We start from the raw sequence: 22,144 nt of genomic DNA, 5'->3' as shown, positions 1-22,144 counted from the left end.
ACCCGATAATGACCCATAATAACCACCTAGTTGTCTTTTAACATCAAATGACTCTCTTCTTTGACCTGAAAAACAAACAGACTGGTTAATAAACAATTATAGACATGCTTATCAGGGCTGATTTTTAATTAATATCTAGACTAGACTAGGTCAGTCAGGTACTGTTTAATATGTACATACTCAGTCTTATAATCTGGTGCTGGTTAAGTTTTGATTTGCATAAACATAATGAAGACATAATAAATTGTAGAAATGAGTGTATTTTAACGTTAAGATTAATAATATATATTAAGTGAGAGTCTGGTATTAATAACTTACTGACTCTAATCTACCTACTGATAATTATTATTATCACTGTTAATAATAACTATCACAGACCAGTTATAGAGTCAGTAAGTTTTATATTAATAAAAAACAGAAAGTGAAAGAAATGGGCTTAACCCAACTTTGTAGTGAGACAGCCTCAACTTGGGTTTTGATATCAAAATAAAAATAACTTAAAAACATACAGAAACACAGGAAAATTCTTCCATAAAAATCTAGATGTTTTTACATTAAAATATTGATGTTTCTATTATTGAGCTAGTGTTAATCAAACGCTTTGATATTTATAACAAACTAGTTCAATATTATAAACATCTTAAACATAAAATATACAAGTCAGAAAGATATAACTAAACTAAAACTAAATAATAAAGTTGGTATACTAGTAGAGCTACAATAAAACCTACCTATAATACCACTGTTAGTATTACCTATTGCCAGCCCATCTAACCCATTAGTATTATTATAACCAGCAGCCGCAGCAGCGTTATTTTGGTGTGCTAGGGCTAGATTGGTAGAAATAGGTGTATACAGGCTAGGGGTGGCCTGTGTATAACCGAGACTTGTTGATGGGCTATACCCTGCAAAACATTACACCTTTCTCTCAATATCTCATAACAATTTCATCAAATATTATACCAATCAATTTTCATCAAAATAAATCAAAAAGTTATTCAATTTGTCTATCAAAATCTTAACAAGAAATCACTAGAATAATCTATATTTTCATCAAACATACTGATAATTTCTATATAATCAGATTTCTTATCAAGTTGAAGTTTTTTATAATTAATATAGATAAATACGAAGGTTTCTAATATTATATATAAGGTATATATTCAAAGCTTTATAACTCTGAAAGCTATATAATAATATCTGCTAATATATAAACTGAAGCCAGGTCAGATATCATTTGTCATGGTTTTTATAGAAAATTGGTAAAAAGGAAGGCAAGTGAATTTAGTGGCTGTGCTTTTTCTCTTTAATTAAAAATAGTTAGTAGCAAAATGTTACAGGCATATTACATTGTTAATTTGCTTTCTATCAAGACTAGAAATAGACAAACTAGATCTAACACCCCTCGACTCTATATGAACTCTTCTTGTTATAGATATATTAAATATATATCTAGAAGAATTCATTTATTAATCAAGGTGTTTTAAGATATCAGTCATTCTATTTTCAGTTGTGATGATACATGCATATTAATAAGCCATGTTAATTTCCCCAAACCAAGCCAATATAGTCTATCTCAACCTGGCACACTTTGTTTTGAGAACATTGTCCAATACAAGTTGTTATGGTTTCCTTAATTTTAAAACTTGATAGCTCATGGAACAACAAAACCATCAAATTAACATAGGGCTGGTAAAATACACCCTAATTTCCAGTATTCTCATCACAAAAGGTGCCAAGAAGTCATTAGTAATTTTTTTGACAAGGGAGGGTTATCAGGTGATCTATACAAGTTCTCTGGTAAATAAGAGCATGACCTGACTATTTTAATAGTTAGAAAGAGCATGCCCTCTCACCAGGGTTCAATTAAACTGTATTGAATTGTAGTTGGTGAGTCAAAATGACTGTAATTTTATCAATGTAAATTGAACCCTGGCTCTGACTGTTATCACAGTAGTTAACATGATATACTGTACATTATATAAATCTCTACTCACCCATACTGTTATTTTGAGAGGTGGATGTATTGCTGGTCATAACAGGGGGGGTGGGCACCTGTTGGGTCTGGGTGGTCAATAATCTTAGTGGGTTATTACTTCCTACAATATAACACGTCAACATTTGATATATCTACATCTAGTCAGTATTTCATTATGAACAGTGATATCAGGTGTCTAGAAGAGTAACCATACTCTGTCTGAATATTAAATACAAATGTTAGTAAATGTGGTAGAAAGCTGGAATATCCTGGTAGAATAAAATATAAAATCTTTACCTTGTTGATTGCCACCTCCGACTAGAACTGGGGCAGGGGAAACAAGACGTACAGGTGTTCCCATACCACGGGGATTACCCACTACCAACTGACCATTCTGATCATAATAGGCTGGGGTCAGGATCTGATACGGGGCATCTACAAAATAACAATATTTATATACTTTCATTTTCTTATAAAAAAAAAAATGATTTCTTAAATAATATTACTATTAACTATCAGGTTTCTATTAAATATAATACACATCACAATCAAAGATTTCAGCCATTTTATAATAGGGAATATAAATCTTTCATTTTATTCAGAATGTAACTTACTAGATGGCATGGACTGTGGGGGTAGAGAATTGGGTGTGGCCATTCCATCACTCTGTTGAGACGGTGTTAGTGGACGATTACCTTGTCCCCTCAGTAATTGTTGTTGTTGTTGATTCATGCCCTGGGGTGTCTGTTGTCCCTGTTGTATTAGGTTGGCTGGGTAGATCCAGGGAGCCTGTACCCCGTAATACTGGGGATGTATGACAGTTGGACCTACAGATAAATAATATATTATATAATACAGTTATTAACTCATAATAGGGCTATATCTACCACTAATATTAATTTTAACAGATATTTCACTAGGCTTGATAAAAACAATTCAAAATAGAAGGTAGAGAAGGCAAATATTGTACAAGAAAGTAACTGAGTTAAAGAGGCAGAGAAAACTAACAAATAGACAGAAAACAGAAAATAACAATTAACATTGAAAGAACAGCCCAAATAAATACTGCCCAGCCTAGTACAATACTCTCTAAACAAACAGGATACAGATGTAATTTAATAGGTTATCTACAGAACACAGCACTGTGACACAACAACATGGCTGCTCTATTATTTACCTACAGCAGAGCTATGATCAATCTCTAATTTTTACTAGACATTCCGTCTCAACTACTCAAATACTGCACTTTTAGTGTTTTTCCTGGGGAATCTTCTCTAAATCATAATAATCGAGGGAAAGCTCTTGCATGACCAGACACGTATGGTTGTAGCTCCTAAATGTCTGGTTGTCATTGCAGTATTTAGGGCATTTTCTACCACAATCAGCTATCTACATAAGCATATAAGCCACACAAAAACAGTGAAACTGCTTCTTTGGACAAAATTCAAAACACATTCATAGAAAGAAGATTAAAGCAATTTCAAAGCGTCCTGATTAAAGAGGTTTCACTGTATATACCCCCCACAGAGAATATATATGTACAGTCTAACCTGATAAAGGAATACCAACAGTGTATGGGTCTTGGGCACCAATGAGATACTGAGTATTGGTAGAACTGGAAGGATTTAATCCTATAGAAGGCAAGCACACAATATATTAAAGCCATGCAAATTATAAAACAAAATATAAATAAACAATAGTTTGAGAAGATGGCATCATGCTGGACTTCATTGAAGATTTAGCAGTTGTTCTTGGCTTTAAATGACAGTCTATTTGTTAGTATTTAACTCAATCTATTTGCTGATAATAATCAAACAGATATACACTGTGGTATTTTTGCTATGTATAAATCTAAACACTGTGACCCCACTCCCCAATCTATTGGTACCAGCTCTGTGTGCTTGCCTATACCAATATTATCATATATTATAACAGTTACACACAATGATGTTAATAATGAATTATCCCTGATAAGAGGACAGACCCACTGATAAACAATATATCTTCCATAAATAATCCTAACTCTGCTTGACCAGTGCTTTTATCACCTCATACTGTCATCTCAGTCAGCCTTCACTGAGTTGAGACTGATGATAACCAACCAGTTTATATAATGAACAACTGTAGTCAAGAATATCAGGGTACAATATGAATTTGGGCAGAAAGACAAGAATGAAATTTCACAACAATTTGAACAACCAGCCATCTTGATATGTTTTAGTAAAATTGTAAGATTTACATCAAAAAATTCATAGAAGTTGAATCATGTTGTTATAGAGAGTTTCAAACTATGTGATCTTCAGACAACTGACAAAAGTCTAATTTAAACTGTATTTTTAAGAGTAAGAAAATAACTGGTTGTTATGACAATGATTTGAAACATGAAAAAGAAAAATGTTGGAACTGAAATAAAACTTGACGTAGTAAAGTTGACAACAGGACATGCTATAAATAGAACAGAAAGTGAAAGTAGACGTACCCAGTTGTTGTTGTGTAGCCAGAGCATATTGCTGTTGTGTTAAAACTGCTATTGGTTGCTGTTGTCTTTGTAATTGCTGTAAGAGAAATAGGGAATTTAAACTAATCATTAATCCACATGATTGACAAGGGGAAACATGACAACATCTCAAGCTTTGTCTGCACTGAAAATAATCTTATAACGCAAGGGTATCTAACTCTAGGGCTCTAAGGGAGTCAATAAATAAAATAGAGAAATATATCATACCAACCTGATTATAGTCCATATTATTAAAGTTGGGACTATCCATTGAGGGGATCATCTGATTACCATAATCAAACTGTACAGGATCAATTCCCATTGGTTCAAACTGTTGAGAATCAAACTGAAAGTTACCTCCCCCTTGTTGAGGGTGAAAGGCCTGGTTCTCGAAAAAATCTCCTTCTTGTTTCATCTTCATTTCTTGATATTTAACATCTTCTCCTGTTGGTGAATTCTGACGACTCCCTCTATAAAATAACAAGATATAGACTTTAACATCATACAGGGTGACCATAAAGTCAAGTTTCACTAGTAATAGAAACAATCTTAATCTGTCAACTTATTACTAATAAATTCCAACCTAAATCCTGTATTCTCTTCTAGTCCATTCTGTAATATACCATTCTGTTCTACTTTATTCTCCTCTCCTCTATCTCCTTCACCATCAAACGGGGACGAGGTCTGACTCTTCTTCTCTCCCCCTGGGGCTGAGGCATCCCCTCCCTCTACTGCCTGTACCTATAATACATAATTAAATAGTAATACAATACAGTCAACAACTATTTCCTAACAATTATTTAGTTTTAACATGAAATATTTCCTCATTTATAAGTGATATACTTCCTCATTTCAGTCAGTGAAAACTTGATAACTTGCTACCAATGTATTGTCAAGCTGTTTTGTAAATTTAGGGTTTGGTATTGTGTTTTGGATCAGTAGTACTAAGACCTCATTTCAATCAAACTGTTAAAAAGTTAGAAATGTCTGGACAGTTTAAGATACAGGATATAGTTTCTAGTATTAACTTACATTATAAGATCCTGGTTTGATTCTAGTGAGACGATTATCTACCATATCTTTACTTGTATTAGGTGAACGTCCTAAAACATATTCTACCATATCTATACCAACTGGTCCATCAGCCATTGGTCCACCTACAGATATCAAACAGAATCAGGACATTTAAACTATCACTCAGAGTTGGGGCTCACAGTTAAGGCTCAGTGAATTAGAGCTGGGTTAGGGCTCACAATTAGGGCTGGGTTGGGCTCACAATTAGGGCTGGGTTGGGCTCAGAGTTAGGGCTCAGTGTATTAGATCTCTGAGAGTTTAAAACTGGTCTGGGGTTGTCAAAGTGTTAAATTCCCTACATCTAAATAATTAAATGACTAAATAACATTAGAAAACTCAAAACAATTCTGATGCAATTTTTAGGAACATAAAATAATAAATTTCTTACCAGGATATTTCATAGGTGGCATCATGTGGGGAGGGGGTAATTTTCCTGGGGGTGGGGGAACACCGCTCCACCCATCATCTCTTGTTGTCCAGTGTGGGGGCTGAAATAATCCAGCTTTACTAGCATCCCCTCCCTTGCCTTCTTCACCCCCGACATCCCAAATCTTCTTATTAGGATTAACAGGTACCTAGAAGAGAAAGATTGAAACAGTTTAATATGAGTTAAAGATATAAAGTTAATAGCTAGAGTAAAATGGTGGAGGACTGAAAATTGGGAGACATTTTGATCTAGGTCCATGAAATAATGAAAGCTCTCCTTGCAAATATATTCACTGTTATCTTCAAATAAAATCTGTATTCTGTCATTTCGATCTTAACATAGTAATCTATGAAAGCACATGGATTTGACAGAATCCAGTCCACACCCAATACAAGATTAGGGGACTGGGTTTATCTACAATGCTGTGGAATGGAACAAGTCAAATCTTTCTTAAAAGATGTTCGTGTTCCTTTTGCCACATAAAAACAGTCCAGGAAGGGCTGTTGGCATTGAATGTTTGTATGCATTTCTTATATTTGAAAGAACATAGGTACTATATAATAACTGAGAGTGCACAGATTTTAAATTTAGGGCATGCACCAAACAAACACTTTAATCCATCCAAATTCTTATACCACTCTCCACAAATTTTTAAAAAAATATCCTACGCAATATTCATTAACAGAACGCACCAAAAATTCAGTCTCAAAAAGAAATTTTTCCTTCATGTTGAAAACCAAGTTGTGGATTGCTCATTGATAACATTGATGAGTTTTCCAGCTAGCAGCTGACACAATATCCCCAAAATAGATCAATGATTCACGTTTCCATGGTAATCTATCAATAATGACTCATAGAATATCGAAATTTCTGGGGAAACCCCCTCTTATGTCATAGTTTATTATTTCAAATTTGATAAATTCTAGTTATGCTCCAAGAGAAAATGGCTTAACTCTTAGAGTAAATATTTATTATTTTTAAATTAATTTTTTTTCAAAATTAAATTGAAAAGTAGGGGAATTTCCTCAAATATTTCCCCACTTCAAGAATTTTCACATAGATAAATTGAACAATCTAAAACGGATGTTGACTTTATTTTTTTATTTTCTATTATCTGCCTTGTTTGATTAGGAAAGTCGTGAACTTCAGCCTTACTCACAAAGCATTTGACCTAGAAAAAGTAAACAAACCTATTTTCACTACAGATTTGGACAATGGCCCTTCAAAATCCCCAGTCAGTAGACTACAGACAACAAAATCTTTTGTAAAAATTCATCTACTAAGTTTTAGGGAGGAAGGAATTAAGTTTCTTTGTTTCAAGTTCGGTTGATTCTTTAGATCCTTTGTTTGCCTGCACGAGATAGTTTACATTAGTAAAACAAAATGGCTGCCACTTACCTCACGATTGGACATTGAAAGTCCATGGAAATCTCGCTCCAAATCTTGAACTGTCATACCTCTAGGGGCCTAAAAACATCAAATCATCCAAATATATTCTTTAAAAGATCAAAATATTCGAATGTCACGCCGACATAAAGTGAATACGAGTAGAAATTCATTTCCGCAATGGCGTACAACCTCTATGTTTGCAATGTCAACAAGCCCCAAAATCGACTAGAAACGTTGTTTTCATTGCGAATTGAACGAAACTACATCAAAATTTTACCTGTTCAATAACACTGTCATCTCCTACAGCCCATCTTTTATTCGTATATCCACTTAATTCGTCTGTTTGAGTCCTTTGAAAAAAATAGCCCACCATTTGATCATCTTGTGAACGGACAGCCGTCGTGTTTTGTCGAACTCCAGCCATGTCGCGTGAATTTTGTGTCACTCTCGAATTATCGTCCCAAGCAACTTGGTTCATGCTTGGCACAGGCATTTATCATTCATTCTAGTTCCCGTCAACCTGTAACACAAAGTTGACATCTTCAGAATATTGAAATTAAAGCATCGGATCAGCTGAACATCACAACAACAAAACAAAACATGGCGGGAGACGAGCAGGAAGGGGAAATCCGTAGCTCGTTTCCAACATAATCTGCAAATTTGCACTTCCAATCAAAAATTAGTCAAAAGAAATGATAATCAAATTTTAATGAGGATGCAATTAAAAGAGTGATCAATGTTTCCTTACCCCGATTGCATTGGATTTAGGTTGACTAAAGCGGAATGTCTCACAACATGGCGATCAGAAATTTACAGCGAAAAGGATTGTGGGTAAATTGTCCCAGACAGGATGACGTCATATCGCGGGAGTGTTTGAGTGACGGTTTCCCGTTTTTTTTTACTTCAAGGGGGATTGAACCGGGGCTATGCAGTCTCAATTTACACCTGACCGTATAAAATAGGGACCTCTCCAATCATTTTACTAGGTCAAATAAAATTCTACCACACCCCCAATCGGGTCATAGGACCTTTTTGAATCCATTCAACATGAAAAAATTAGAGATGAAAAACTCAACATCAGCCTTGGGACAGTATGCGATTCTTGTCAATGACTAATGGGAGAGAACTCCAGTTTACTAGCTCAATATTTAATTATTGTCTGTAGCCTGATTAATTACTATAGTATCTATACCTGGGTTTCGTTTATAAAATCTATCACCGAGACAGTTTATTCAGGTATAGGATTAAACTCTAATGTTTAAACTAGATGTCGAGCCATAGACAAACTGTTTTGATTGTTATTTTGGTGAAGAAATAGATCAATTCACAAATTAGTGATAGAGAGAATCGCAGAAATCACCGAACAGGAGCGAGAATAATAAAATATTGTATGTCTAAAGACTATAAATCACTCAATATATACAGACTCCGCCTTATTAGCATCGATTTCTAAATCTCCTGTAGATAGACTAATTAATAAATCTCTTTAAAAATTCACTGTCAATTGATAGAGGGGTTAAAATGACCCAGTGTTTAAGGAGAACGTCGAGGTTATTTCTGTATTGCAATTTGACTAAAACTAGCCCCTTTCCTGTGGGATGAACTGGACCTATAATATTCTCTATGATGTATTTAACTGTATTCTGATCACAGATATTGCTGCTAGCTTGTAAGATACGACGATGTTGTATCATGTGATTGAGATTTCGTGTAGATTTCGAATTGGGGAAACAAATAAAAACGAGATTGACTTAAAGTTGTAGAGAATGATAAACAAGTAGAAAATCCGATTAAAACATGATCAATATCAATCATTATTAGGTTAATCGATTATTTCTATTGATTATTAGATACCTAGAGAATAGTATGTTACTAGCTAGTCCTTACACCGTCTCTTTAAGGTAAAATATCAAGATCTATTTGTATAAATACAATGATATTAAGTTGTCTATTATTACAGACTAGCCTAGATATTTAACAATGTATTTTATATGTTACAATAATAACTGATATCGAATATAACTATTACTAATAACTAACAGTGATTATATCAATCTCACCTATCTAGTTTCTAGTTTCTAGCAATGTGAATATAAAACCTGAAGACATCATCAGAACTAACAGAAAGATGGAGAAGGAATTCAAGGATAAATCAGTCGCCGCCGTTTCTTTCTCACCAGTAGTTCTCTCAAGATCCGATTCTTATAGCGGAGTCGTAGTCAGAGACGTGGATGTAGTTAGAGACGTGGATGTAGTTAGAGATGTGGACGTAGTCGGAGATGTGGATGTATTCAGAGACGTGAAGCCAACGACGTTATCAGAATATCCAACAAATTCATTAGGAACTATTTCCAGGATATCTGATGCCAGTTCTTTCTCAGAAGTCAGCATCCAGCCTGAAAGAGGAGTCAGTTCCAGAAATCCTTACTACCCAACCCTTCAACAACCAATCAAAAAGCAGCAACTATCCTACGGATACCCATCTGATCACTACCCAGCGTGTGGGTACCCTTCAAGTGGAAATTACCCATATTCAGATTTCCCTGGTAGACATATTTATCCTAAAGGTCGTTTCCCTAGAAATGGGATGTACCCTATCACAAATGAGGATGATTTGACAATTTTTCAGAGTAAACCGAATTCTGAATTGGATAAGTTTGGAGATCATTATCCTGATAACCAGGGATCAGACATTTATGAGGATAGTGATAGTGATTAGTGATTAGTGATTAGTGATTAGTGATTAGTGATAGTGATTAGTGATTAGTGATTAGTGATTGGTGATTGGTGTAAATATGGAGATAGACTAATTAATATTTCTATAGAATTTATAATATTATATCATAGAGAATATTAAATCTTATAATATATATGTACAGTTTATATAAATAAGAAATTGGTACCGTGGGTTTGAATCCCCTGGGGTCTAGTGAAATAGTCTTCTAGTAGTCTAGTAGTATCAGCAATCTACAACTTTCTCACTTTATGACTAGAACAGAGCTATGAAGCTATCCACATAAAAAAAGGAATCATTTAATCTAATTGTGATACAAGAAAGGTGACTATTTCTGTCAAGGTATATGAAGAAGCTTAATATTTATTCAAATGACCTGTCTCTAAAACAATTTTTTTGAAATTTGTTTCCATTTAGACATCATGTGTAGGTCTGGTAAACAATAAAATATTGAGGCAGTTTGTAGCCCAGGAATTGACTAATTAAATAAAACAGACTGAGAGACCTGGGAGATTATCAACAATTTAAAACACATCCCCTGATATTACTATCAACATGTAAACAAACAAACATATTGAAATATTGCCATTTAACTTATATAATATAAGATTGTGACTTAATAATATAACAAAATCTATCAAATTATAACTTAATCTATCAAATTATAACTTAATCTATCAAATTATAACTTAATCTATCAAATTATAACAAAATCTATCACATTATAACTTAATCTATCAAATTATAGCTTAATCTATCAAATTATAACTTAATCTATCAAATTATAACTTAATCTATCAAATTATAACTTAATCTATCAAATTATAACTTAATCTATCAAATTATAACTTAATCTATCAAATTATAGCTTAATCTATCAAATTATAACTTCATCTATCAAATTATAACTTCATCTATCAAATTATAACTTCATCTATCAAATTATAACTTCATCTATCAAATTATAACTTCATCTATCAAATTATAACTTAATCTATCAAATTATAACTTCATCTATCAAATTATAACTTCATCTATCAAATTATAACTTAATCTATCAAATTATAACTTCATCTATCAAATTATAACTTCATCTATCAAATTATAACTTCATCTATCAAATTATAACTTCATCTATCAAATTATAACTTAATCTATCAAATTATAACAAAACTCAATTTAAAAATGTTTAAAAATAATAGAAAAGAATGAAAATATGCTGGAATATGACCTGATATATAATATGTTATTTCTAGGTTGATTTTGGTTAATTTGGTCGTTGTTAATCTATAAATAAATTGTGACAAGAAATATTGTAAAAATCATAAAGTGAGTGTAAAAATTCATGATCTGCTGCCAATGTCTTTATATTGTTAAAAATTAACAGTTCTATAAGTTCGAGTCAGAATAACCCAACAAATTTCATCAGCACCTGCTTCAGACCTAGGCCCGTGCTTTCTATGAGTTAAATTCTCATTTCACTGTAACACTAGTTTTCAAAGATATTTATAGGACACAATTTTTTCTGTAAAATTATTTTAAACAGTGATATTTTAAGACTATTACAAAAATTCCATCTCATTTAGAGTGAAGTTTTATAAGAAAATGTCTGAGTTGAAAATAGAATAAAATTGTTCATGTTTATATTGTTCCCATACCGTAAATAACATGATAAATATACTATATATCTATATATCTATATACACCCTTCATTGTGACATCAATACATTAATTCTATATACACCCTTCATTGTGACAAACATATACTAAAATAATATTTTTGATCAATAAAAAGAAAGGCTGTGCCTATTGGCACTGTGATGGTACAGAAATGGGCATTAAAAAACATTTAGCCATCCCTACCTAACTCTAGCAAAGTTACTTAATATCATTCTTGACAATCAAAATGACTTCATGCTTAAAAAACTCCACGAAAACTAGCTTGCCCAATGTACCGTATCATTGTTAGCAGACATAGAGAACACTCATCATGACAGTATAAATAGCCATTGTGATAAAGTATAATATTTAGTGTTGCTACAATACAGATTCAGTCTTCAGACTATAGCGATCACTAGTTGTGTATAGTTGTATATAAGAATAGTGGTTATAAGTTACGAACGCAACTCTCATGTAACTAAGATATAAATTGTGTTCGGGAAGTCATGACCACTTCCATTATTGACAACTATACACAAGAGTCAGGACATCTAACAGTTGTCATAATTACTGTCATTATTCTATGGCAAGTAAGTTTTAAAAATCTAGAATACTTCGATTGTGATACCCCTTGTAATAACTCTCCTTTCATCGTCTCACCATTCAAATTTCAACAAATCATTACTATTGGTCAACATTCAATGAAATCATCCAATCAAATTGATTCAAATATAGAATGTAATTGAGGCAATGTTTTAGAAACTCATTGGCAAGTACTGATTGGTTCAAATCAGAACAATCATCCAATCAAATTGCATCATCAATACAAATCAACCAATCACAAATCATCATCACCGATTCCACCAAACACACTATTTTCTGTGACACCATTTTCAGCAGATTTTCCACCTTTCGTTAATTTATCCTACAAATATAACAAAAACAATATAAAAACAAATGATGATATTTAGATAATAAATATTCTACTGCTGTCTCTTCACTCCTGTTCACTGACTTCTAATTTCTTACTGATAACACAAACATAAACTCAGAAAATAAATAATAAAAACTCACAGAAATTTTCTTGACTGATCCAAACGCCTTGTTGATAGCACCGTGATCTTCAGACTGTAGAGAAAATATATAATAATCATTATTTATAAGTTGAAACTATCAATAATTACAGTGTTCTATTATTACTTTATTTATTTACTTTCAAATCATTTTATAATTCATAGTCTCAGATAGAGTTTCTTTCTGATAATTTGTGGAACTATAATCTGTTAATTGTTAAAGTTTTGTATTAGAAGTCTACTAATTTGATTCAAGAGTGGAATTAAAATGTTTCTATTACAAAATATTAATTAGAAATTAGTAACATTATCAGACAGAAAACTATTAAATAATAAAAAATGAAGAATCAACATACAACAAGATAAAAACTATGAAATAATAAAATAAATCTACTGAAAAATAAAATTAAAATATGAAACAGAATCAGTGTGTAAGTAAAAATTAATCTACAAAAACAGGAACCAAAATATAAATATACCGTTAAACTTGGTCCTTCATTAGATGGTGATCTGACAAGCTGAAGAAAGTTTATATAATTTTATTATTACTGACATATACCTCTTACAATATGACCTGTTTATTTTATATATAGGTAATATATATAGTTATTAAAGAGATTGTAAAGAGGTTTCATGTATATCAGGGACACTGATAGTAGTAAGTTGCACCATTTCAATTTTCAATCAGATGCAAGCACTATTCCAATAAAACTAAGTGTTTGATGACATCTGATTTATCTGATACAAGCACAGACTTATATATAAAACAACAACACTTACATCACCGTTAGAGCCTAGTGAAGGTGAGAATGTAGAGTTATTGCCCTTGAATGGTAAACCACTGACCGTTTTCTTACTTCTATCTTGAGGCTAAAATATTGACCAAGTTATTGTCATTTTAAACATTAATCATAATTATCACAACCAAACTCTTATTTCACTATCAGATCCCTTAATAGTTGGAAATCTAAATGGACAAAATTTATCTCAATGAACACTGCATGGCATTGCCCGTCTTCATTAGGCTATTAGATGCAGAAAAGTAAAACACCATTCATTTCATTTCAGCACAACGATCAGTAAAACCTAGACTTACTCGTTTCAATTTTCTAGCCTGTTTCTTCATCAGTAATTCATCCACCATATTCTGTAGACTCATACTTAACAACATTGCCTGGTGAAAATATTTAAACTGTCTAATATAATTACTGAGTTTAATTTTACACAATGTTTCTACAATTTACATTGTCTTTATCATCAGGTGAAATTCATTATCTCTATGTAACAGGCCGACCTTGTAAGCCTAGCTAGCTTGGTTACCCAGACTAGAACTTCAGCTTCAGGAGTTATTGTTAGTAATGTCGCGTTGGCTTATAAAAGTATGTTGCACGCATGCACTGTAATCTGAATTTCAAAAACGTCTATACCTGATCACTGGTAATCGTCACCCATTTTAACGTTTCTCTAGACATTAAATATTCAAAGGATAATTCTAATTTCTGTTTCCGTGAACTTCCTGTACTACCATTCTCATCATCTGACAACTGAAACAGATAGTAAACCTTTCATTATGTTGAGTAATATTGAAGGGAGGCAACTCTTCAACCATTGAAAACAATCAAATCTTTTTTATCAAGAAATTTTATTAAAACGTTAAATTTACGTTAAAATATCTTGATATAAAAAATAACCTGAAATATTGAAAGTTAATTAATTAACAATAAAAACTGATTGATAATTAATGGAAATGATAGGAATATTTTCTAGTTATATTATAATCTAACTTTGTACCAGTGTCAACAACTATCTGATTTAAACAGGACAACTCGGATCTACAACTCAACAACCAGAACCATTAACCCCCAGCCTCCATGCATCCATCTTCTATAGAAGGAATGTGCCACGACTGGGAAATATAACAGATAGCTACTGGCTGTTAGCCTCTACAATCTACGCCAGGAGAAGTTTAATATGGACTGATCCTAGTTAACAGTGGAGGAACATATCTATACAACCACCCTAGACAATTAGAATATAATATATTAAGATAGGATCATATTGAATAATACTTACAGTAGTAGTAATTCTCCAACACCTCATTCTAGTTATACTAAAACTACCCTCTTTTATCTCATCCTATAATATAAATAGTTATCAGAATAAATCATCTGTGTGGAAATCTAACAACATTTATAAGAAAGATGTGTTCATCCTTTTTAACCAATCAAATGCTGTGTTCAATGACTGATTAGCCATCACCAATTCTTGACAACGCAATATTACTTACATCAACTTGAATTCTAAAATTTAATTCTTTATTTCCAGCTGCTATCAAAACACGACAGTTTGGTTTGGGGTAATCAGTGAAACACGGTAAAAACTGTAGATAGCCGTAATATCGTAATGTTCTAGCAAATCTTACATACTGTAAATATACAAATAATATATATATATATAATCAAAAAAAACAAGCTGAAGAAAGTTTTATTCTAAAATAATCCAATGTATTTATTTCACAGCTTTCTCTAGAAACAGTGTAGAATTGATGAAATCTATGATAATATAACGTCCAAAGACAGACAAAATAGATTACCTCTTTTTTTGATCCACGTTCCTGTAAAGAAGCAAGATGTTTCACTTGATCTTTTGATGCTAAAATCCACTGTCTTTCTATATCATTTAACGTCTATAACAGAATAACAATTTATTATTTTTCAGGTTAGAAATCAGTATCTTATAGAGTGAAATAGATTGAAGTTTAATATCCTACAGAACTTTACTCTATTAATAATGTCACTAAATAGTGTGGATAAATTCCTTCCTTCCTTCCATGCTGTGTGCAATGAGGGAAAATATGCAATATCAACTGACCTGTACATAGAGTAAGTTCATGGTAATTTTGTTATCTAACAACTCATCATCAAAACTTGAATCCCAATAACTGAAATGGCAAAACCGTGATTCTATAAACAATTATATTCACTCTGTCATAAATGTAATAATAAATGTAATAATAAATGTAATAATAAATGTAATAATAAATGTAATAATAAATGTAATAATAAATGTAATAATAAATGTAATAAATTTGGAAAGCTAAAAACTAAAATATTGGTGTAGTCTCTAAACTGTGTGTCCTAGGGTCTTAACTTCTAACACTGTAACACTGTACCTAGCACTAAGATCATAGAATACATGACCAGATTGTTTACTACAGATAACATAAGAGTATATTTACCTTTTACGTAAAACTATTCTATGAACGCAGTCTTTATTAGCTGAACGTAATGAAATAAACGGTGATTCAAATTCTTGTAACTTTCTAACAACTAAAATAATATAGTATATAAACATTGTATCAAAGAAAAGATTGGAGATTAATGATACAGACTGTAGATTAATGAAAGAGGCTATAGATTATTCAGTTAGAGTATTGAAATCTAGATATCATTAGTTGGATATAAAAAACAAATCATATGACTATAACTTACTAGAATTTTCTCCACCATGTTCTTTCTTCACTAAATATAAACCAAAATAATAAACAAAATCATCAGGGATGTGAATTTCACCTGCTACACACTGAAAAATATCATAAAATAATTGAATAATTACATTAATTACACCAGGTACAACAGAATAATATAACACAATGCTGAAATCCACAGTCTCTACTTGTAACCTAGACCAGTTCTCTTATAAAACCTTATACCAGGTCTGTAAACTAGACCAATATACTCTAATACCAGAATTTTCACAAGTTAATCATTTCTCTAGCTTTTCAGATTACAACATTATATTTTCTCTTAATATTCAAGTTACCTCTAAAACATCATCTGTTTGATCCGTCGAGTTGATATTCACTGTAATTTTATGACCATTCATTAAAAATACATTTAGCGTAACTTTCTCCGGAGCCTCTTTCTGAGTCTCCTGTTGTGCGTTCAGTAAAAATCCATTAAAAATATCACTGTTACAAATCTTGACATCTTGACTTACTGTAATAATAAATATATCATTAGTTAATATCTAATATCTATATGTTTTAACTATCATCTTCAGATAGAATCAAACTGACAGGTTTCATCTCAACACCAGTATTATTTTAGTATAATATGGAAGTTTTTGCTGTTTGATTTGAGACAATCTATAAACAGACAGATGAAAGTGGGTAAGATTGAAATATCTGTATCAATGATGGTGAAATATATTCTAGATAATAATATAATAATAGGTGTATTAACTTACGTAATTGTACATAACGTTCCAGCATGCTTCTTCTCTCCTCTATTTGTAATGGAGACAGAGACAGAAGTTTTTTAGGAGGGAACTGGGGCAGATTCTGAACACCAAACTCTTTCTTCATCTAAATTATATAATACTCTTGATGATGTATAAGCTACTAATATAGCAGGAGTCATACTAAATAAACTGTTTACCAGCTGATAGAGCTCTATTACAACTACCTGTATGACTGTATATATTAAATCTGATTGTAAATAAACACAGTGTAGTACTGTAGTACTGTAGCAGGAACTTGTTATAATATTGAATCAGATAAGATTGATGCTATGACAGATAAATTATAATATAATCTTGCTCTGTTTTACCTGTTCATGAAATTGATGAAGCTGTCTGTATCTAAGTTGACAATGATAAACTCCATTGATGTATAGATTGTATGACTGAAATATATAAACAACTAAATTAGTCATTGGCTTTTATAGGGACAGGTTCACCATCCATATGTCCAATCTTACCATAGTCTCAATAACAGGACAGTTTTCAAACAATATAAACAACTAAATATGTTATAAGGTATTATCAGTCAGGTCTGGGGGATTCTGTTAATGTTTCTCGTGTCAGGTTATTGCTATGGTTAGGCGTATCAACAGAGTTGTATTTAGTAAACGTTGCTGGTATTTGTATATATTATAAAGCCATGGAAAGTGTAAAAATATATTAAAAGTACAACAACAGACAGGATATTAATAGCAGATCATCACAACACCATAAAACATCCTGCTGTACTTTAAACCAAACCTTAAAAAATCGTCTGTTTTCCCAGATTTTACTGTTAAAAACTCACCGTGAAGGCCGTACCGCCCTCGTCTTTACATTCCTCTGTATCGGGGATGGAAAAATGCATGACTGCGCATTCGATCTGTGATTTCTAGTAACGCTGAGGCAGGAAAATCTTCGGAATTTCGTCGTAAAGAATTAAATCGCACACTCCCCTTCAGCCATTTCTTTTTTATTTTGTCACGTGACCTCTTAAATGTCAATAAAACTTTAAATCTGGAATGTTGGAATTTTATCGAAACGTTGTGATAAAATCATAAAACAGACTAATTAGAATACAAGTCTTTCTTTGTAAAATTTTAATTTTCAATATTTTAGTTAAAATTTGAAAAAAACTAATGTCGTAAATCGATGTCGTAAAATTTTGACGTTGATCGGATACAGACTTTTTAACGTCACGTCACCTCTGATAACAAGTTGTGGCTGTATTTTTTCGGCTTCTTTTTCTCTTTTTCTCACACATTTGCTCAAATAAAACTTGTTGGAACCATGCCGCCTGCAACAGCACCCGCAATAGCAAAGGAGGAAGAGAGTAATGGCGTTCATGCTATCCTCTTGGGGCCACCCGGCTCAGGTAAAGGTACCCAGGTAAGCAAGTTATTTCCAAGGGCACCTATTTCAATCAAAGTTCATCTATTGTTCTCTGTCCCATTCAGTAAAATCATGACGAGAAAGGTTGAATGGTCAAATATATAATTAATAGACTTATTATAATGGATAATTATTGATTTGATGTCTAGTCCAATGGCTATCTCTTTACTCTTTTATCCTAATCCCAGATTAAGGTCATTCTGGCATTATTTTAAACTAGACACTCTAAGAACTGTACAAGCTTTCTTTTGTTTCCTGGCCCCTACCTAAATTTCAGAGAAAGGTCACCCTAATCTAACGACTTGAGAATTCCAGTACAATTCACTGCAGCTATTAAATACTATGTAAATCTGTTTTACATTGTTTGTTTTAATCTTTCCAGGCACCAATGATGGCAGAGAAATTCTGTGTTTGTCACTTATCAACAGGTAATCAAATAGAATCTATAATCACAAGAAAAACAACATGTTCCTATCACTATCTATAGACAAAAGTCAAAATCCATAAACTGGCAACATAGAAAACTGAAATGTCCACAAGTCAGGATGTAACAGAATTAATAATCAATGAAGTAACTATAATAGGGTGTAAAACTCATGTTATTTTGTATTATAGGTGATATGTTAAGAGCTGTAGTAGCATCAGGTAATGCTCTCGGTAAACGAGTAAAGAAAGTAATGGACGCTGGTCAGTTAGTCTCAGATGATCTGGTTGTAGAAATGATAGATCTTAATTTAAATAAACCAACTTGTAGAAATGGTTTTCTATTGGATGGTTTCCCTAGAACTGTAGCTCAGGCTGAAGCTGTAAGTTTACATGATTCAATATCTTCTAAATAATTAGTTTAACTTTCAGGACATCTTGACTTGAGCTCATCTTCTGTATAATACCATCTGAAAGAAGAGGTTAAAATGATGAACATCTTCTGTAGCATGGGGCCATTAATATTAGTCGTCTTGGATTACAATAAATTAGATAAAGGGTGTCAATTTTAACACACTTGTAGGATTTCATTTTACATGGGAGATAATCGATGCTGGCTTATTGAGACTACGACCACAGTTAAATTAGGATATTTGAAGGGACGTAACTCGATTTAGGAAGAATCAGGCCACAATTAAATGATGAAAATTTGTATTATTCAGTATATGTTTAGAGGGTGTTTAAAGTGTTTATTTGTTATTAATTATAGTTAGATAGATTACTAGAGAGAAGAAGAACATCGTTAGATGGAGTGATAGAGTTTGCTATAGATGATGGGTTATTAGTTCGTCGTATAACTGGTAGACTAGTACATCCAGGCAGTGGACGAAGTTACCACACAGAATTTAATCCTCCTAAAGCCCCCATGAAAGATGATGTAAGTAGATTTTTACCCGATCGTCAATGTAGACGCTAAATAACGAACATGATACAAGGAATAAGTACAATTAGCTGATATTGAGAGATGTGGTGCTATAGACTTGTGTATGTTAAATATCCTACATACCTTGTATAGGTAAAGAGAATTGTCAGGAAATACAGAGTTAATGTGTTTCAATATTTAAATATATCTCTAGGCTGTGTTATATTATTATTAATTAATATTTGACTGTGTAATTACAGGTAACTGGTGAATCATTAATTAAAAGATCAGATGATAATGAAGAGGCCTTAAAGAAAAGATTAGAATCCTACCATAGACAAACTAAACCTCTAGTAGATTATTACAGTAAAAAAGGTCTTCATGTAGCCGTGGATGCCTCACAGCCTCCTAAAATAGTTTTCGCTGCTATTTGTGCTGCCTTTTCAGCCTCAGGCACTGGAAGAATAGCAGCATCTAAATAATTGTTAGGTTTTTAGAAATTATCTCAGATTTATATCTCTAGTTTTTGATGGTATTTTTAACTTGTAAACAACAAGACGTAGTAAGGCAGTCTACTGTCTATACATCTACCCTACGTTCAATATTTAAAACATTTCCAAGCCCTGTGTCATATCTATAGATAATAGAAGAGAAAACAAAATGATTAATCGACAGTAGCACTGGCACAGGCAACAGTATTTTTCTTACCTTGAGGAAGATTCTATAGTTATAGAGTCAACAAGTTAAAATTACCATCAGAAACTGTAGTATATTTATCTAAGACAGGAGAAATAGGGTTATTTTTCTAATATTAATAATAAGATGAGATGAGATGATGTGTCTTACTAATGTATTCTTTTTGATTTACAAATGTTAAATATTTACATGTTCTCTACAGTTTAAAAGATTTGATAGACATTCTGGTGAAGTATTGAACCTAATAAAAGAGTAGTATTTGATATATAAGAGATAGAATAGTAATTGAAACTATGATGGTATAGTAATATTTTTAATGTTAAGATTATATGATGGGAAGGTGTGATGATAATAATAATAGTGTCTGAGAAGTGTATAATATCTTTATCAAGTTGTATGTAAATTATTTTATTGACTACGCAAGTTTAGAATTATAATATCAGAGATAGTATGATTGTTATGGAAAGTGACAGTGGTATATTAAACAAGTGATTAGAACAGAGGTCTTATTCTTAAAAATTTAAAAATCTAGATGTCTAACTCAAGGTTGTGGACACTAATTATATTTGTGTTAATGTAATTAATCTATAGAGTGTGATGTTTTGAATAAATGGTAACCTTATAGTATTATATTTCCATTCTTAAAATAATCTTAGTCAAAACCTTGCCAATTTCTTAACCCATCTGTAATAAAAACCTCTCAAAATATACAATTTTCTTAACTCAAACAAGACAGAGAAAGTTACCAAACCCTTGATAAATTAGTATAGTTTTGACTTCTATTACAAAAACCTTTCAAATAAACTGTATGTCATTTCCTAACGTAAACCAGACAAGAGAGAAGACAGGAAAGAATACAGGTAGAGTTGTTTTATTCATTCCTATAATATTAAACCTCGGTTGTTAAATTTTCCCTGTAGAATAATTATACCTGCTGATGGTAGCCTAGTATAAAATATCTTGTTTTTAATTACTTTATTATACTGTTATTGATGGTGATATCAGGTTGAAATTATTTATATTCTCAATAAAGTTTCCTCTCACACCATAGCAAGTTGTGATCGCTATGATGTGAGAATATCTTTACATCAGCTATGTTGACTACTGGTTGAATATACAATGTATAAGAATTGATATAAATACAACCTGATAAATAAAGAGTGAGTGAAAGTAAAAGTATATTGAGATAAAAGATTAATAACAGTGAATGTACCAGAATAATATCATCTATAATAGGAGTGTTATCAAATATCTTGATTTTAATTCATCTGTAATTATATTTGATTGTAATAAAACTAGAAATTTTATACCTTGTTTTTATCTTCAGATATCATAGTTACTGACTATTTTACCTGTTCAAAATACATCAACATGATAGGCACAATGATAAAAATTCACACCAAATATAATCTAAGATGTGAAATATACACACATTAAACTTGATGCAAAACTTTCTCATTTTAACAAAGATAGACATGTTCACTAGTTTACCATGCTCAAATTGTGAAACTATTTCATACATAGCACCTCTAATATATTCTCTTTATATATATCAATTTATTATCACTTTTAATATGTCCTTATTCACTACTTACCCCA

General features: G+C 31.9%; 4 protein-coding genes across 4 annotated transcripts; 2 read left to right on the top strand and 2 right to left on the bottom strand.

Moving 5' to 3' along the window:
• Positions 1 to 3,523: 3,523 nt before the first annotated feature.
• LOTGIDRAFT_167471 (hypothetical protein) lies at positions 3,524 to 7,789 on the bottom strand (the record flags this gene model as incomplete). The annotated part of the gene is made up of 8 exons (XM_009064984.1): positions 3,524 to 3,609; positions 4,458 to 4,533; positions 4,708 to 4,945; positions 5,059 to 5,216; positions 5,508 to 5,632; positions 5,938 to 6,124; positions 7,375 to 7,443; positions 7,643 to 7,789. 8 exons carry the CDS (start codon positions 7,787 to 7,789, stop codon positions 3,524 to 3,526), a joined length of 1,086 nt encoding a protein of 361 aa, XP_009063232.1.
• Positions 7,790 to 9,493: 1,704 nt separating this feature from the next.
• Positions 9,494 to 10,084, top strand: LOTGIDRAFT_167470 (hypothetical protein; the record flags this gene model as incomplete). The annotated part of the gene is made up of 1 exon (XM_009064983.1): positions 9,494 to 10,084. One exon carries the CDS (start codon positions 9,494 to 9,496, stop codon positions 10,082 to 10,084), a length of 591 nt encoding a protein of 196 aa, XP_009063231.1.
• Positions 10,085 to 11,862: 1,778 nt separating this feature from the next.
• LOTGIDRAFT_235573 (hypothetical protein) lies at positions 11,863 to 18,069 on the bottom strand. The gene is made up of 13 exons (XM_009064982.1): positions 17,921 to 18,069; positions 17,442 to 17,516; positions 17,080 to 17,197; positions 16,654 to 16,829; positions 16,323 to 16,413; positions 16,070 to 16,160; positions 15,703 to 15,772; positions 15,425 to 15,517; positions 15,119 to 15,256; positions 14,905 to 14,967; positions 14,259 to 14,375; positions 13,928 to 14,005; positions 11,863 to 12,683 (listed from the first exon to the last, which is right to left on the bottom strand). Exons 1-13 carry the CDS (start codon positions 17,978 to 17,980, stop codon positions 12,597 to 12,599), a joined length of 1,257 nt encoding a protein of 418 aa, XP_009063230.1. The 5' UTR covers positions 17,981 to 18,069; the 3' UTR covers positions 11,863 to 12,596.
• A 248-nt stretch (positions 18,070 to 18,317) lies between these two features.
• Positions 18,318 to 20,331, top strand: LOTGIDRAFT_207121 (hypothetical protein; the record flags this gene model as incomplete). Its single annotated transcript, XM_009064981.1, has 5 exons — positions 18,318 to 18,501; positions 18,887 to 18,932; positions 19,120 to 19,310; positions 19,697 to 19,864; positions 20,110 to 20,331. The coding sequence occupies exons 1-5, from the start codon at positions 18,403 to 18,405 to the stop codon at positions 20,329 to 20,331; spliced, it is 726 nt and encodes a 241-aa protein (XP_009063229.1). The 5' UTR covers positions 18,318 to 18,402.
• Positions 20,332 to 22,144: the final 1,813 nt, after the last annotated feature.

The sequence above is a fragment of the Lottia gigantea genome, assembly GCF_000327385.1.
Source record: "Lottia gigantea unplaced genomic scaffold LOTGIsca_67, whole genome shotgun sequence".
NCBI lineage: Eukaryota > Metazoa > Mollusca > Gastropoda > Lottiidae > Lottia > Lottia gigantea.
This window is presented reverse-complemented; position numbering and strand designations above follow the sequence as displayed.

Excerpts from the sequence above, each read along its gene's own strand:
- LOTGIDRAFT_235573 (XM_009064982.1), bottom strand. The coding sequence starts at position 17,980 with ATGCATTTTTCCATCCCCGATACAGAGGAATGTAAAGACGAGGGCGGT. Across the intron at positions 16,414-16,653 it reads AAACAGATGATGTTTTAGAG|TGTGTAGCAGGTGAAATTCA; the intron begins GTAACTTGAATA and ends GATATTTTTCAG. Across the intron at positions 14,968-15,118 it reads ATTTTAGAATTCAAGTTGAT|GATGAGATAAAAGAGGGTAG; the intron begins GTAAGTAATATT and ends TTTATATTATAG.